Source organism: Seriola dumerili, unplaced genomic scaffold (genome assembly GCF_002260705.1).
Source record: "Seriola dumerili isolate Sdu_G_001 unplaced genomic scaffold, Sdu_1.0 BDQW01000110.1, whole genome shotgun sequence".
Classification (NCBI taxonomy): Eukaryota; Metazoa; Chordata; class Actinopteri; order Carangiformes; family Carangidae; genus Seriola; species Seriola dumerili.
Window position 1 is genome coordinate 5,000,485 of NW_019174365.1, and position 16,743 is coordinate 5,017,227.

Here is a 16,743-nt window from a genome sequence, read left to right on the forward strand (position 1 = left end):
TCTGAGTGAGCCTCGGCTCAAGTGCAAATGCAGGGTAGATGCGACACATTCATTCCCTTGTGTGAACTACAGGAAGACTGAATGAGGCGCGATATCCGCGTACAAAGAAGTTGAAGTCTACAGAAACAAGCTTAAAGGATGAGACTTTTAATTTTTGTGCGCTTTACTGACACGCCACTTTTTTTTTTATCCCATGCTGATATTATTTTGAAAACGGATTACCTCGTAGGCGTCTACCAATGTACTATACCAAATCATGCACTTTCAGCTGCGAGTCATGTAAACAGGGCAGATGTACTGTCACTTTCAATTCATCTTTAAGACTGCGCTGACTTGATAAACTAGTGACTGATAAGATTATTTAAAGCCTTTGTCTCCATCTTGTGGTGCGTCAGTGTAACTGCGGAGAAATATCAAGTAATTTAGGCTTGTCTCGAGTCATTTCTCACATTGTTTGGTCAAAGAATATCGTGGACCCTATATTTTCCCAACCTTGAAGTGTAGAACAGCATTCGGACAAATTGACAACACTTTGTTTTATTTTGATAACAAAGTAACTTTTTATTGTATATAAAAATACAAGTTATTTTGTCTTGTTTTATCTCAGCCTCTGTGTGCTGCAGAAAGAGAGGACTGAGGCATGAGTAGTTATGGTGTGCTGTAAAGTGGTTAACAGATATTGGTTGGAACAGGCGTGTCTAATACAAACAATCAATATTCTGCAAAGGAAACACCTGAATCATGATGATGATTTAGTTATACCAGACCTAATCCCGCCTGCACACCTGGCATGCAGCATGTAGACATGTCTATGTGTGACAGAAACGTGCGCCACCTGAGCTCAAGCAGGAAACAAATCTGACATTTCAGTGCATAATAAGTAAAACATTTTAAATATCAGGTATTCCAGTCATAAAGCAACATCAAAATAATAACACTGAAAAATAAGATATGCATATACAAGCATTTAATGTAGTGTTTGTGCAAGATATTCTGTTGATGTGTAATGCATCGGGCTGTGGCATGTCACAGCTGGCTCAGCATCTGCAGAAATGCGCAAGTGACTGTGTCATCTCATGTAATGTGTGATGGCTCGTAAGGTGTAAAGAAGGGCTGCCTGTAGCCGGGCTTCCATCACTATAAGGTTTGCATGAACCTGAGAGAAAAAAAACGTCATTACCTTCAGGTTATTAGGTGACACACTTTCAAAGTCCTGTAACGCTTCCTTCTCTAATGACATTTAAAAAGAAAGGGAGAAGAGTAAACGCTGAAATGTCAAATGATTCATTCTCTGTTGAAGAGGTACCAAAGAGAGACGACATGTTAAAATGTCAAATGATTCATTCATTGTGACTGAAGAGGCTGGGTCAGGTGCGTATTTGAACTCATTCATACCTTTTCAGAGTGTCTGAAGTGCCTCCAGAAGGAATGGTAAATGCGTGCAGTGGTCTGCTCAGGGTGACAGGCCATGGTTTTAACAAACACCTTCAGTGTGCGTTCCAGCAACACGTTCACACTTCCGTAGTCGTAATCATCATATCTGCGTATGTTGAGTAACTAAAGTTAGTGACACAGACAAACAAAAACACGTTTAAAATTTTCATTGCACACATGATGGTTTACAGTGTGTTACACTGACCGTATCCCATAGAGGCAGTGGATGTAGTTCCACAGAGCTTTTCTCAGAGTGTGAGTGTCCACACCTTCATGCATGGCCATCCTGTGATATGTCAAGTTACTCACCACCTGTAATATGACAATTTAATCACATGTTAATATAGTCAATCCATCTGTTCTCTAATAGTAAATCAATTTAAATTCTGTGATCAAAAACCAAGATGCAAAAGAGCAATGTCATCATCTGGTTGCAAAGACGGACACAAACTGTTTTCATCTGTCATTCAATGCATCTTCTATGAAAGTTCATCCCAACCTTTTTGACTTTTTCTTTGATTGTGGCCTGTTAACATGAAGGAATGTCTACTTGAGATCCCATCTTATAGGTTGCATGTCTAAGATGTGTGTGCAGAGTGGCTATTTCATTTGAATTGCTTTTAGAGGCCTGATGAGGTACAGCAAAGAATAAAAAAGAAAACAACTTTCTGTAGAATTTTTTTTTTCCAACACCATCTACTCATCCTGCGACCCCCAGATTGGGAACTACTGTTTTACTGACAAGCACTTTATTAGGAACACCTGCTCATTCATGCAATTACCCAATCAGCCAGTCATATGGCAGCTGTGCAATGTATAAAATCATGCAGACACAGGTCAGCAGCTTCAGTTAATGTTCACATTAAACATCAGAATGGGGAAAAAATGTGATATCTCATTGACATTTAATGACTGTTGGTGCCAGGCAGGCTGGCTTGAGTATTTCTGAAACTGCTGATCTACTGAGATTTACACACACAGCAGAGGTTAGAGAAGAACGGTCAGACTGGTTGGAGCAAACAGAAAGGCTACTGTAACTCAGATCACCACTCTTTACAACTACAATGAGCAGAAAAGCATCTCAGAATGCACAACACGTCGAACCTTGAGGCTATAACAGCACAAGACCACATTGGATTCTACTCCAGTCAGCCAAGAACAGAAATCTGAGGCTGCAGTGGGCACAGGTTCACCAAAACAGACACTTGACTGGAAAAAAGTATCCTGGTCTGATGAATCTGGATTTCTGCTGAGCCACACAGATGGTAGGGTCAGAATTTGGTGTCAACAGCCTGAATCTATGGGCCCAACCTGTCTTGTGTCAACAGCCCAGGCTGCTGCTGCTGGTGGTAATGATGTGGGGAATGCTTTCCTGGCACACTTTGGGCCCCTTAATACCAATCAATCATGGTTTGAATGCTGCAGCCTATCTGAGTATTGCTGCTGACCATGTGCATCTCTTTATGGCCACGGCTTACCATCTTGTAATGACTACTTCAAGCATGATAATGCATCATGTCACAAAGCAAAAGTTGTCTCAAACTGGTTTCATGAACATGAGACAGAGTTGTACACCAATGCCCTCCCCAGTCACCAGATCTGAATCCACTGGAGCATCCTTGGGATGTGGTTGAACAAGAGATTACCATCATGAATGTGCAGCTGACAAATCTGCAGAAATGATGTGATGCAATCATTTCAACATGGAGCAGAATCTCTTTTGTAGTCTATCTTATGAAGAACTGAGGCTATTTTGAGAACAAAGGGGGCCCCACCCAGTATCAACATGATGTCCCTTATTAAATACTCAGTGGGTGTGAACATTTAGTCACCAGACACTAAGCCGTTTATGTAACAAACATGTAGACCAATGCTATTTCTTCCCGTTCTTAGTCAAAGTTTGTTCACTTTGTTTATCACTCACTTCAACTCTCTGGAGCCGACATGTCATGTCATCCACACATCTGTTTTGTATAGTTATTATAAACTTATGGTGTTAATTAGTGTAATTCTATCACATTAAATTTAATAATACCTGGAATTTCTCATCCAGGAGCTGGCCCATGTCTGGCAGTAGTCTGTTGACCAGAGAGAAGCCGTGGTCCTCCCATGAATAGTCCTGTACACAGAAGTCACCAACATCAACAACACAGGCCTATGAAACTAAGCAAGCGCAATTAACAGGCTCATCACATTTGAGAAGCAGAAATCTGAAATCAGTGAATGGTTGATAATTTAAGCCATTTATCAAACAAAAATGACAACCTATTATCAAAACTGTTCATTTAAGTTCTGTCACTCAACTAACCATTTCAGCACACTGTACAAATAATAAATACATCAACTGTGACTTTGTCGTAGTCTATCAGCAAAAGTGCAAAATTTAACACCAAAAAAATGCTTCATATTACCTGTGCTCTCATAGTGGGTGGTGCCTGCTCTCCTCTGGGTGCAAAGTCCTCATATCTGAACTCCGGTTCCTCCACCAGGTGCAGCACCAGGTCAGGTGGAGCGCCCCGCACCACCGCTAAACAAACACAACAAATAGGAATAAGTGAGTAAACAGACATCACCTAGGAGAATGACAGCGTGATGAGCCGGCATGTTTGTAACCTGTTGGTATGCTTTCGCTCCTCTCCCTCTCAAAGCGAGTGACCATCTCCTCCTGTGTGCACTCCTCCTCCTGCTGCTGCAGCTCGACCATCCTCTTCATCAACACCTCCACCTCCATCGCTCCATCAACCAACTGGAGAAGATGAAAAGAGAGAAGGGCTTGAAGAACTTGCTTCATGCTATGTTTTTTTTTTTTTTTTTTTTTAAGAGTAAGTAAATCATCAATGTGCCCTGTCCTCTACTGTTACTAAAGCAGCATGACTGGTAGAAACAACACTGTAATGAACCAAACACCTCTTCGTCCTTGTCCTGTTGACATTTTAGACTTGTCAGACGTGTGGTGAAAAATGACTGCTTGGCTCACCTCTTGCCTGCCGTCCTCATGAGCTGGGCTGTGGGGGCTACGAGGAAGGTGACTGGGTGAAGGAGGTTGAAAGGTGTAACCTCCGATGTGGTCAGGTTCAGGGTTTAAGCCGCAGCCCCAGACGAAAGAGCAGAGCGAATGAGCGTGTGCCATCAGGACCACGGCATGTATAAGTTCAGCCAGTGACCAGCGGGGCTCTGCGCCAGGACACACCAGCTCCTGCAGAACAGAGGGGTAGATGATGAAATATCAACAACTTTTGGAGTCAGTGCCATGAAATCTGTGAGTTTTTTTTTTTTTGTTTGTTTTTTTGTTTTTTTTACAGCTAAATATTCAGTGTCTGCCATTTTTAATGTCCAAACTTGTGCTCTATATGGTGGTCTCATAACAGAACGAATAAGGTTTTCTGATGACAATCCCACAATAGATTGCACTTTATAGATGTGGAACTACACCTGTCACTGATGACACAAAATGATGATGATTAGCAATTTATTACTCACTATAAAATAAACTACTGAGTGTCTATTATGTAGGGAGAAGTGGGTGAGTCAGTGAGAGAGTCATTTTAGATACAGCCTAAGTGAAAAATCTAATGTGTTAAACCACATCACTATTACAGTATATGATGCGAGTATGATAACTGGTGAGTGAGACACAGGGAGTGAGTGAGCGAATGGGTGTTGTGTCTGACCTGGATGTGCTGCAGTGTAATAAGCCAGGGTCTGTGTGCCAGCAGTTTGTTGAGTGTTTGCAGGCTGCGGAGTTTGGTGGGAGCGTGCTCTAGGCCGCTCAGCCAGCTCTCCTCTCCTCCAGCCTGCAGGAAGCCTGCACTGTGCTGCTGCACCAGGTATGGGCATTGGTGTCTAGCTGCAGCCTGTGAAGCATCAGAAGCATCAAGAGACCAAGTTAATACATGAAGGAATAAACATGGTACCCCCATCCATTAAAAACTAAGCTTGATCGCTGATCTGTGTATAAAAAGTACATAATTCAGATGAACTGTCTGTGCTCATAAATATCAAGCAACACACCAGAACATTTCCAGCAGTAGATGATTATGTGTCTAATGACTGGCATTTCTCAAGTGAAAGGACAGCTAATGTGATGTATATACAAGCAATGAGAGTTATTAAATATTTATGGGAGGACCACAGTCTTGGGCAGACCTGTTAGTGGCTCACTGTGATCCAGTAGCTGGATAACTCTCAAGAAGAAATTGACCTGCCAAATTCATTTTGCATCTGTCATCTTTCTTTAGTTTTCCACATTTTTGGGTTTCCTGACTTTTCTATCTTTGTCATTTTTTTCATAGGCAGTATTTATCATTCTCTCATTTTCAAAAGGCTTGTTTTTGTTTGTTAGTCAACTTTAACAACCATAGTGGTCTTTAATTTACCCACAAACATTGATTTGGATCTCTGCAGACTTTTTTTCCACATACCAGACAATTTTCTGAAGAAAAAGGTCAATTTTATTCAGAGGAAACTTAAGTCAGGAGACAAACTTGAAATTTAAGAATACATTTTCTAGGCCTCTAGAGTACAACTTTTAAATCCTTTGATATGTAGGAGTGAGCCACATCTCAAATCTAATAATATTGATAATTGTGTTTTCATTAGAACACATACTAATAGAAACTAATGAGCTCTTCATATCCACATAGGAAGCGTCCCCTCTTTCCTGGAGCCAGCCATGTTTCTACAGTAGCCCAGAACACACAAACCAAACAGTGGCTCCAGAGAGGGCTTTTTGTGTTTTTATGTTACCTGGAGACCACTAGGTTGGGTGTAGGTTCTCCTACACACTTGGAAAGGGATGAATGAGGGGAGTAGTATTCAGTTCATTGCAATCTGCAAATACTGCTAGATGGCAATAAATCCTAAACACTGGCCCTTTAAGGTTTTTTAAGAATCAAGTGCTGACAATAGTCATGACTGCCAGTGCTTGCTACTGTAACTGGCACATCTACATCAAACTTAAACTCATTAATTTTTTTTAGCTGCAGTTGTGTGCATCCAGGTATGGCACAGTGAAAGGTTCTGTTGGGATTGTAGAAAAGCAAAGGTGTAGTGATATCACTTCACTCAGAAGGCCACTTCAGCCTGTGACCCTGTCTGGATGTATTCTTTTTTTATTGGTCACTAAAGCCGAACTGAGTGGAACTGTAAAAGCAATGGGCTGCAGGGAAAACAAGATTACAGCAATAACTGTACAGCTGCAATATTATGGTTTTGTCCAACTACCAGTGGAGGCAAGAATAACAGCACCACCATAAAACCAAAATTATTAAATGTGTGTAAGAAACAAGGCATAAAAACACTTTGGCATTGTTGACTCTGTCACAAAAACAGAAGATAGCTGCAGAGTTTGCCATTATTCAGAATGTTTCAGCTATTAGCCCTGCAATATTTTGACTCACTGTACCTGTGGTCTTTCACAAACCAATTACAAGCTTTAGAGCGTTTATAGCTGTTATTATATCAGCCCCATTTGATACAAAAAGAATAAATGCAGATGCAAATACACACAAGGCAAAAACAGTCACTACTCCAAAGAATTACTTGCGTTGTCTTATAAATTTGATTGGGAAGGACTTGTTTACAGCATCACTGCCAACACAGCATTGACATGTTGGACAATCTAACCCACAACATTCCTGTTTGTAGCCAAGAACAATGTAAACAAATATTTATTTGATTCATTTGCATTCACCTTGTCTCCTAATGGTTCATTGTGTATGTACAGCTCTATCTATGCAATGCAAATCATATACAACAAATCTAATGTAGCAAACAACTCCAACTGATGTCACACAAAACATTAACTCAACTTAATATTCAGCTGATTGCAAAAAAGTCAAATTTCTTGCTGAAATTTTCTGTATTTTCTTTGAGAGTTATTTATTGTGTTCAAGATATACTGTAGTTGTGGTCTTTATTTTCAGGAATGTACATCAGGTCCAGAAGATGGATCAGAAAGTTCTGAAAGGTGTCACTAGTTAACAATCATATGTTGTGATTTTCTTACCATAACAGCAATGTAATGTCTCCAGTGTCGGGGCAAGGGGCCATCAAGCTCCAACAAAGCATGCTGGGTCCTCAAGAAGCAGCTGAGGTAGGCAGGGTGCAGGGCCATCACCATGGCGATGTGGTCCACACGGCCCAGAGAAAGAAAGGATTCGATCAGGATGTCCTGGTCTGACTCTTCTTTCAACATCTAAAAGAGGAAAAGGAAGACAACTGATTCCCTACCAACTAACCTCAAATTATATTTTGACCATGTCTGAGGACACATTGGCAAGGATTCACGCAAAAATGTTTTTTTATGGCCAGAAACAAGCAGGCTTATGAGTCCGAAAATGTTCTGGGCTGATACAACACTCCCACTTTTGCCTGTGGAACGCCTGGTGTGAGTCACATAAGAAATCAGCATTTTCAGTCATCAGCTTTGGCAACACATCTCTGGTGTTGCTGCTCTTGATGACATGAAGCAAGACTCATTACAGTATTGCAGCAGAATAATTAGTCACACTACTTCTTCAACTCTTTAGTATTATATCTAATCAAATATGTGGTACATGAATAAAAGAGGATGTGAATGATTTTCCCAACAAAAGATAACAAGAAATCTGATCCAGTGTGGAACCAATTTTTAAATTCAGAAATAAGCATACTAATACATGTTTTAATTTGGACATCAATGACAGTTCATGCATTTCATACTGCAAAACCTATAATAAATACTGGATGAACAAATGTACTTCAATAAGTCATACACACCTGTTTTGCAGGAATAAAGGCACTTGGACCTGAGGCCAGAGCCCGAGGGACTGCAACTCCTTGTTCCTATGGTAAGAAGGAAGATAAAGAATGTTAATCAATGAAATGATTAATTTATTTTCATGTTAATGTCATCAAATTGCTTGTATTGTCTGATCAACAGTTCAGAACTTAAAAACCTGTTTTTGAGTTTCACATAGTAAAAGGACAAATTCTCATAACTGAAAGCTGGACTAGGACAGTTTCAGCTTCACTTTAAAGCGTCTTATACTCACTCATACTCTCTGGGTTTATACATGACTCAATTTCATGTTTTGAGTAAACAATGTAACTATAAGGTTTGACTGTGAGTGAATTAACAACTTTTAATGATAATATTTAACAGCTCTGTAATATTTCATGTAGATTTTTTTTTTTAAGATAAACGAAAATAATTGCAAACCCCTTGAACTTGACCAGACCTACCATGGCAGCTGCCCTGTAACTGGAGAGACTCGTTTCATAACTTACAGCTCAAAAAATTGCGCACAATTTTAACCAAACTACGTCTAAAACTCACCGACATCATCGGAAAAAAAAGCCACCACTTGCTATGTCCAACAGAGAAGTCAAATAAACTGTGAATGAAAACGCATTCTAACTTTGTTTTTTATCTCTAGACGCTCCAGTGGCTGAGGAGGTTCGGGGGTGTGTCTGGTGTGTTTTTCAGGGCACCAGGAGGGGGCGTGTCCGGTCTGCTTGTTTGTGCACACCGCAGCCGAGTCTTGCATCACCTCCTACGGTTCAACGTCTGATGTAATAACCCGCAATCTGACAGAAAAATGGAATCAGCTGATAGCAGCAGCTGATCGGCTGCAGGGCTATCACGTCTATTGATCAATCATTGACCTAATTTATCAAAAAAGCAAAAGCCATGGTCACAAAGATATAACATAATCCTGCCTATTATTTGGTGTCAGAAAATCAGCCCCATTGCTGCCCCCATCTCCCACCCCCCCACCCCTCTGTGTTCCTGCAGGTCTGTAAACATTATGGAGCAGAGACGAACAGTGTCCCAACATTACCTGTGCGGTCCGCAGCAACTCTGTAGCCCTTCCCCGTACTTCCTGCAGCGGACATGACCGGGACAGCCGAAGCAGATGCAAAAGAGTTTGTTTACTCAGCCGTGCCGAACCGGGCCGGTCCAGTCCTAGACATTCCAGAATCCCCTGGCTCAGCTCCTCCAGAGCCGATGCCCGCTCCTCCTCGTCCCTGCTGCACAGCCGTGCTAAGCTTTTCACAATCGCGGCAACGTCGGGCTCTGACTCGGACTGGTAGCGACATGAGGAGCCAGAACCGGACATTCGTCCCGGTGTGTTTTGTCCATTAGCCTGGCAGGTAAAGCCTGCTGCGGGGTTACTGGCCATCTCTTGTCTCGGTGCAAGAAGCTCCTCGGACTGATAGTTGAAACACCTGGGCTGAGTTACCTACCGTTACTGCTAGCTGTTATTTAACGTTAGCTTGATACAAGAGTTGGTTTTCTAAGCTGCCAAATACTTGAGTTTTCTGTTGCCTGTTTTAGTTCACTGCGCAATCATCTGTTCCACAAATCATTAACGAAGACGGACAACCTTCAAAGCAACCGGGTATTCCCCTTTTTCATAGCGGGCTACCTGACCGTAGAGACGGTCTGCCGGTTAGCTCGCTGAGCTAGCCTAGCCGCTGTTAGCAGATGCTGCAAAGTGTTTCAGCGGCGCATCTGACGATGGGTCGATGACAAAAAGCACTTTGACTCGGTGTTTTGTATTTGTATTGGACGTCCCAAACACAGCACAATCCAATTTAAGTCTAAATTCTTCTTGCATGGGGCACCGAGAGAAATTTGCAGGTTTCAGTCGCTGGTTTGGATCAGTTGTTCAGGAGAGCTTTTTCCCTCATATGTAGCGTCATCGTGACGTAGCGAAACTTTCCACTAATGAGCCGCACAACACGGTACATCTTCTCCATTTTTATCAATACTTATATATATGCACTATTTAAATAATTTTTTATGCATTTAAATTATCAGGAGTGTGCTGTTCCCCGGCATACACTTCTATTACCTGTTGCTGATTTACTAGTGTATTTTGCGTTTTTGTAAAATGTTTCCCCATTTAAAGTCTTAATTGTGTTACCATGTGTTATACTAAAACTAACAGAAAATTGATTATATAAAAACTGTTGTACATATCTGTGTCTGCAGTATTTGATATCAGCTTTTTCCTGTCATTATTTTAACATAACTGTTGCTAGGTATTTACTTTTATTTCCCATTTATTTATTTAATAATCAATTCATTATGTAGGCCTAGTATATAGAATATCAACACTGATGGCAAATGCCAATCACACTTACCAGAGCCTATGAGGTTATCGCTTAAATTGTCATCCAAAAAAAGCAAAAAGCAGCAAATTTAGCATTTATAATTCTGCAGCTATTTGTTAATTACTTGAAACACAATAAATTAAATCAATTCAAATCAATTACTTACAAATAATCATTTAGCAAAATTACAGGCTAAGGGGTTCATTTTGTGTCAGACAAATAAATACTGTTTATTTCAGCACTACATTACTTCCATGGCTGCACTCTTATGAAGTGGTACATTTTTTTAGACTGTGGATCCAACTTTGATTTTGCCCCAATCATTTGGGAAGCATTTTAGCACTTAAATGTACTTAATACTTTTTTACCAAAAATGCAATTTGGCAATGAATTGAAAGCGTTCACTTTATTGCTGGAAACACCCATCCAGCCCGCATGATACTTAAAACTCACCTTTTGGAGCCATAGACCAAAGAGATATTGTATGTTTTATGTACTCCTTTATGCTAAATTTACTGAAAGCATGTGCATTCGTGTATAATTCTTTGTGTCTGTGCATGCATGTGTCTATAATGTTAATTTGGAATACAATAGTTTCACAATTTTATAATATTTACTTCCTGAATCACCTTTATTTAGGAAAATAAAAAACATCAATGGTGTACCCTTATTATCAGACATATATCTTATATTAATTTACCTGTATATATATGTTTATATATATATATATATATATATATATATATATATATATTGTATATAATATTGTGTGGATGTAAGAGAGGAAAGTTAAGAGGGCCTTCAGATATGAGGGAGAGAGAAGGAAAGATGACAGTGACATATAAACAGACAAACAAGTGAAGGTGATGTGCTGCTCCATTTGACATGACAAGACACAGGCTCTTTGGGGTTTGGGAAGGTTCAACATTATGGCAGCAACTAAGAAAAAACCCTTCAGTGTACCGTCACCATTTCCCTATGAGGGAAGAGTTTTATTAACAAACACACAGGCTGGCTATGGAGGATGACCTTCGGAGCGCACACACACACAGAGGTGTGGTCCCCATGGCAACCGGCGCTTCATGTCCCAGGAGACCCAAGGGTTGAAGAGGTAAGGCAGAGAAAGGAGGAGGCAGGGGTGGTTTGGTAGAGCTCAGGAGACAAGCAGAGGTCAGGGTTCACACACACGCACACGGGTTCCTCTTCAGTATTTTACAGGAAGTAAAAATTGTTTGTGTGTGTGTTTGTTGGTGTACGTGGATGAGTGTGCTGATGGATAGGGGAAAGTGGGATGTGAGTCCTCAGACGATTTTGTTCTCCAGCAAGGCGATCCTCTTCGACATACTCTCTAGTAAGATTTTGTCAAGGAGAGCAACGATGACTATCCCCCACCACCCACCCAACATCATATTCTCACACTATTTCACCTGTTGTAAAGGATATATTTTTTTGTTAGTGCCTGTAGGGCGTCTTCTACTTTCTTTTGGAACTTAACAAGGGAGTCGCACTCACAAGGGTCCTCCTCTGTGGGATCAGAAAGCATAAGTTCAAGTTTTGAATTACTGTACCAGTATGTATAGTGAAGTAATTATGTAAAACAAGTAATATGCAAGTATTTATTAATGTTTGTATTTAATGGCAACTTCTGACCTTGGCAGATGTTAATCTGCAGCTTCTTGGCGATCTGGGTCATAGCCTTGAAGTCAGCGGTATAGAAGTAGTGCTCTCCAGTTGGCTCGGAAGCAATCTCTTTCAATTCATCCTCCACTGCATTGCCCACTCCAACAGCATACATCTTAAAGCCTGCAACATAGACACACATGGTTCCCTTATCTGACTGCCTTATGTGGGTTTTTTTATTAGTTCACTTACACTACACTCATGTATTTTGACATAATCTTTACTGTCCCTCTTACCATTTTCCTTGGCCTTCCTGGCGGCGTCTCCGATGTAGTCTTGGCTGCGTCCGTCAGTGAAGACGATGCCCACCTTGGCGACTCCAGGCCGGGCGCCCTGACCCGCGTTGAAGCTGTTATCTAACAGATAACGGAGGGCCTGACCTGTCATGGTTCCCCTCTCCATGTAGGCCATCTTCTTGACAGCATCCTTCAGGTCTTTCTTGTTGTTGAAGCGGCCCAGGGGAAACTCCTGTGGGAGGATAGGACAGGACGCTGATAAGGGAGGGAAGGAAGTGCCTTATTTTGGTGATCCTGTAAATGAAAAACAGACACATACCTGTCTGACTGAGCTGGAGTACTGCACCAGTCCAACATGAGCCTTGTTGTCAGAAACATCCAGTTTGTCGATGATCTGGTTGATCCACTTCTTGACCAGCTCAAAGTTCTCAGGACGAACGCTCTTAGAGCCATCGATCAGGAACACCACATCTGTCGCAGAGTTGCTGCAAGCTGGCGATATCAGACACACACACATAGACACACACAAAAACAACAGGGCATGTTAGTGTGGTAGCACAATGATCACGCTTGGACAAATACCGTCATACATGCACATACACGCACTCACCACTGCAGCTGCGACCATCGTCCATGAGGGTAAAGCCATCTTTGCAGGCACACTTGTATGATCCAGGGCTGCTGATGCATACCTGCTCACAGTCATGATCCCCAGTGGCACACAGGTCCGACACTGTGTGTGTGTGTGCATGCAGAACACACACGTACACACAGTAAATATGTAGGGGCATATACACACACAAAGGGGGGGTGGGGGTGGGGGGGTTGGGGTTAGGAGGAGAGAATGAAACTATGTCAGTTTGAAAATCTAGCATTAATTTTTAATGATCCACTGAGACCTGCAGTTGACCTCAACAATTTGTTGCGTGCGTGATGCATAAATCCAGTGGATCCTTAAAACAAACAGGTGGAAAAGATTGGAGTAGCCTTAGATAAACAACATCTCTTTGTCGGTTTCTAAATGTGATGCTCAGGCTCGTCCAATAACAATCCAACACTGCGATCATGCAGCTCTGCCCTTGGACGAAACATCTGCAGCAAGTACTGGCTGCTGCAAAGCGAGTGGCAGGCAGCAGTCAAAACTGCCGCAGACTGCGAGCGCCGAAGGGCATCACTAATTAGAGGTTTAATGATTGTCACTAATGGATCGGTAATTACAGATAGATCAGTCTCGCCTCTCGGTTATGTGAGAGTTGACTGAGGAACAGGAGCGAATTTTCGTTCCAAAAGGTTGTTCCGGCCCTAATGCCCTCGTGCAACGGGAATATTTAATGAGTTTGCATGGCTGAATGAATATACTCTAGTCTTGTTGAGGAAGAGCAGAGGACAAAAGGGAGGGAACAATAAACTGGAATGAAAAGATGACAGTCCTGACACCTTACCCTCAGTATAGGGAGGCCAGCAGACAGCTCTCTCCATGGGGATGAAGGCATGGATAATGATTGTCCAACCCTGATAGAATTTCCACTCAGCCATCCCTGACTATTTCTTTCACTAAGGACTAATCCCTCTTTTCTGCCTCTAAACATAATCCAAAACAACATCCCTCATCTTTCCCTCTTCCTCTTCCTTCTCCTCCCAACTTACCACAGAAGGCCTCTTGGAACTTCTTGGTGAGCTTCTCAATGACGCTGTAGCTCTCCACGTAGTCCACGTGGTCGTCCAGAGGATCGCTGGCCATCTGCTTCAGAGTGCTCATGTCCACACGTCCCACACCGATGGCAAAAATCTCGATGCCGGCTTCTCGTGCACGCAGAGCTATATCTTTCACATTGTCCTGGGGACGCCCGTCTGTCACAATAATGGCAACCTGTAATGAAAGAGGTGCAAAGTTAGATAAAGTATGATGAACAGAATTATGAAATGTGGCGAGAGAGTGAATGTGAAATGTGTATCTGACCTTGCTGATATCAGGAGATTTGACACGAGCGCCCTCACCCTCGCTAAAGGCCACATTCAGGGCAAACTGGATGGCCAGACCAGTCATTGTTCCAGTGGACAGGGGCTCGATCTTGGTCACAGCCTTAACTAGTCCAGCTTTGGTGCGATGAGTCTTAAGAGACACCTACAGTTGCATAATGGCAGGATCAGCTGGGATCTGTGACATAAAATGGCTCAACAAATGACAAAAAAATGTGATTACATGTTAATAAATCATATCCATACCTCGTTCTTTACGCGGCTGGCGTAGTTTACAACTCCCACGCGGGTGGCGTTGGGTCCAACATCTAGCCCCTCAATGACCTTAGCCAGGAAGACCTTGACTTGCTCAAACTCTGAAGGACGAACGCTTCGACTGCTGTCAATGATGAAGATGAGGTCTGTGGGACGGGTTTTGCACAAACCTGCCGCTGCACAGAGACAGAGAAATGTCATTATCATGTAATCAAATTTGAATAGTTTTATAAAATGTATATATAAAAACTATTCCAGATATGTAATTGATGATATAGAAACTGAGTTACTGAAGGAGGAAGAAAAGGGGGAGGGGGGCGGAGCATGGAGAAAAAGGAGGTAGGGAGAGGAAAAGGGGAGGGTAGGGGTGATGGAGGTCGGTGAGATGTATATGAGGGAAGGTAGGTAGAAACAGGATGCAAAGAGGCAACAGGGGTGGAGAGAGGGAAAGGTGGAGGGAGAGATGGAGAAAAGCTTGGCCAGAAAAACAAGGATGAAGGAGAGATGAAATGAGAGGCCGCCAGCTTTAAATATATTTTTAAAAGCCTCCCACACATCCTAAGTAAAAATATTAATAAATTATTATTATTTGACAACTCAGAAAAATTCAATCCACTAAGGAAGAAAATCAGATGTTGTTAGAATTTAAGTAAAAGCTCAGAAAAAGTGGAACTTAAAGATGTTTTTTAATTTAAATTATATCGACGCAAAATACTCTATCTGTTCAACTGAAGACACCTGACAGAGCTACATCAGGTGTGTGATAGAGAACTGATTTTTGTGACAGTCTGATAATAATAAAGCATTGGTAGGATTTTCAGTGAGTTCAGGCATTTGTGGCTTTGATAAACTAATTTGTTCACTACAACTTCCAGTGTCTGTTAAACATCACTGATCTCCCTTCTCACCCTTCACCTCTCTCCCTCCCTCCAGATTTTCCGCCTACCAACTTCTGATACTGTCTTGCACGCATGCACACACACACACACACACACACACACACACACACACACACACACACACATCAGCACAGAGCACCAACTGTCACACATCCTGAAGTAGACATCCAAATTGTACATTTACACTACTTGAAACCAGCCTTTAAAACACCAGCAACAAAACACTCCAAATAAATGATCAATAAATGTCCAAAACACTAACAACTGTAGAATTATGTTTGTAACTTACTTACTTAAATTCCATATAACACAGGATTAAAACTAAATAAAAACTGAATTTTTTCCACTCCTCTCCATCAGTTCTGTCACCTCTGGGAGTTTATTCCATGCGAAGCAACTCGTTCATACACATCACGCCTCCGTGGAAACATGGTAAAGACTGAACACAGACAAGAAATAAAGTTGGGTCCTTCACCACTTACACAAATGGACTTTTAGAAGAGTTATCTTTTACCTCTGTCTGTTGAGATCAGACTTCAGTCAGGCATTATGAAAGTATTCTACACTGAGGGTAATTTTTGTCAGAGTTCACATTTAGTATAACAAGTAAAAACCAGTGTTAAAAGATCAACTTTAGGGGTTAAAGGTCATCATTCTTACCCATGGCGGCGGCTGTGCGGAGGTCCACAGTGGCATGAGCTCCTATTAGGCCAAGCAGCAGCAGGAACAGCGGTGGGGTAGGCGTCATGGTGACAGCGAAAGAAGGGTGACGACTTAACGTGGGGGTCCGAGCACGTCCGCAGACGGTCCTGGATTGAGAAGCCAGAAAGGAGACAGAGCAGGGCGAAGGGAGTTCCAGGCAAGGGGGACAGCCACAAAGTGAGACTGAGTGACTCTGAGCTGCAGGTTATCAATGCAAGTGCTTCACACACTCGGCCCACAGACAGCCCCCCTCTATAGCTCTTGTGTATGTGTGTATGTGTGTGTGTGTCTGTGGGTAAGAAAGGGAAATACCTGCTCTGGGAGGACCTAAACCAGTGGGCAGGGAAAGACAAACACACCTTGATACAGCTAGGATGGACAGGTATGTATGTGTGTGTGTGTGTGTGTGTGTGTGTGTGTGTGTGTGTGTGTGTGTGTGTGTGTGTGTGTGTGTG

The 16,743-nt window shown here is 42.0% G+C and overlaps 2 protein-coding genes across 4 annotated transcripts; both read right to left on the reverse strand.

Annotated features, from left to right (window-relative positions):
- Positions 1 to 593: 593 nt before the first annotated feature.
- Positions 594 to 10,252, reverse strand: LOC111223488 (sestrin-2-like). Of its 3 annotated transcripts, none has more exons than XM_022747653.1 (11): positions 9,258 to 10,251; positions 8,194 to 8,259; positions 7,442 to 7,630; positions 5,106 to 5,288; positions 4,412 to 4,630; positions 4,048 to 4,180; positions 3,846 to 3,961; positions 3,470 to 3,553; positions 1,640 to 1,746; positions 1,396 to 1,540; positions 594 to 1,156 (listed from the first exon to the last, which is right to left on the reverse strand). In XM_022747653.1, exons 1-11 carry the CDS (start codon positions 9,597 to 9,599, stop codon positions 1,070 to 1,072), a joined length of 1,671 nt encoding a protein of 556 aa, XP_022603374.1. In that variant the 5' UTR covers positions 9,600 to 10,251; the 3' UTR covers positions 594 to 1,069. The 3 variants fall into 3 exon arrangements, with proteins under 3 accessions (XP_022603374.1, XP_022603376.1, XP_022603375.1); XM_022747655.1 differs by lacking the exon at positions 9,258 to 10,251 and adding an exon at positions 8,753 to 8,834; XM_022747654.1 differs by lacking the exon at positions 5,106 to 5,288 and having other exon boundaries at positions 9,258 to 10,252.
- Positions 10,253 to 11,837: 1,585 nt separating this feature from the next.
- Positions 11,838 to 16,334, reverse strand: matn1 (matrilin 1, cartilage matrix protein). The gene is made up of 10 exons (XM_022747513.1): positions 16,247 to 16,334; positions 14,679 to 14,863; positions 14,413 to 14,577; positions 14,100 to 14,322; positions 13,063 to 13,185; positions 12,772 to 12,944; positions 12,453 to 12,684; positions 12,187 to 12,339; positions 11,980 to 12,060; positions 11,838 to 11,887 (listed from the first exon to the last, which is right to left on the reverse strand). Exons 1-10 carry the CDS (start codon positions 16,332 to 16,334, stop codon positions 11,838 to 11,840), a joined length of 1,473 nt encoding a protein of 490 aa, XP_022603234.1.
- Between the last annotated feature and the right edge of the window lie 409 nt (positions 16,335 to 16,743).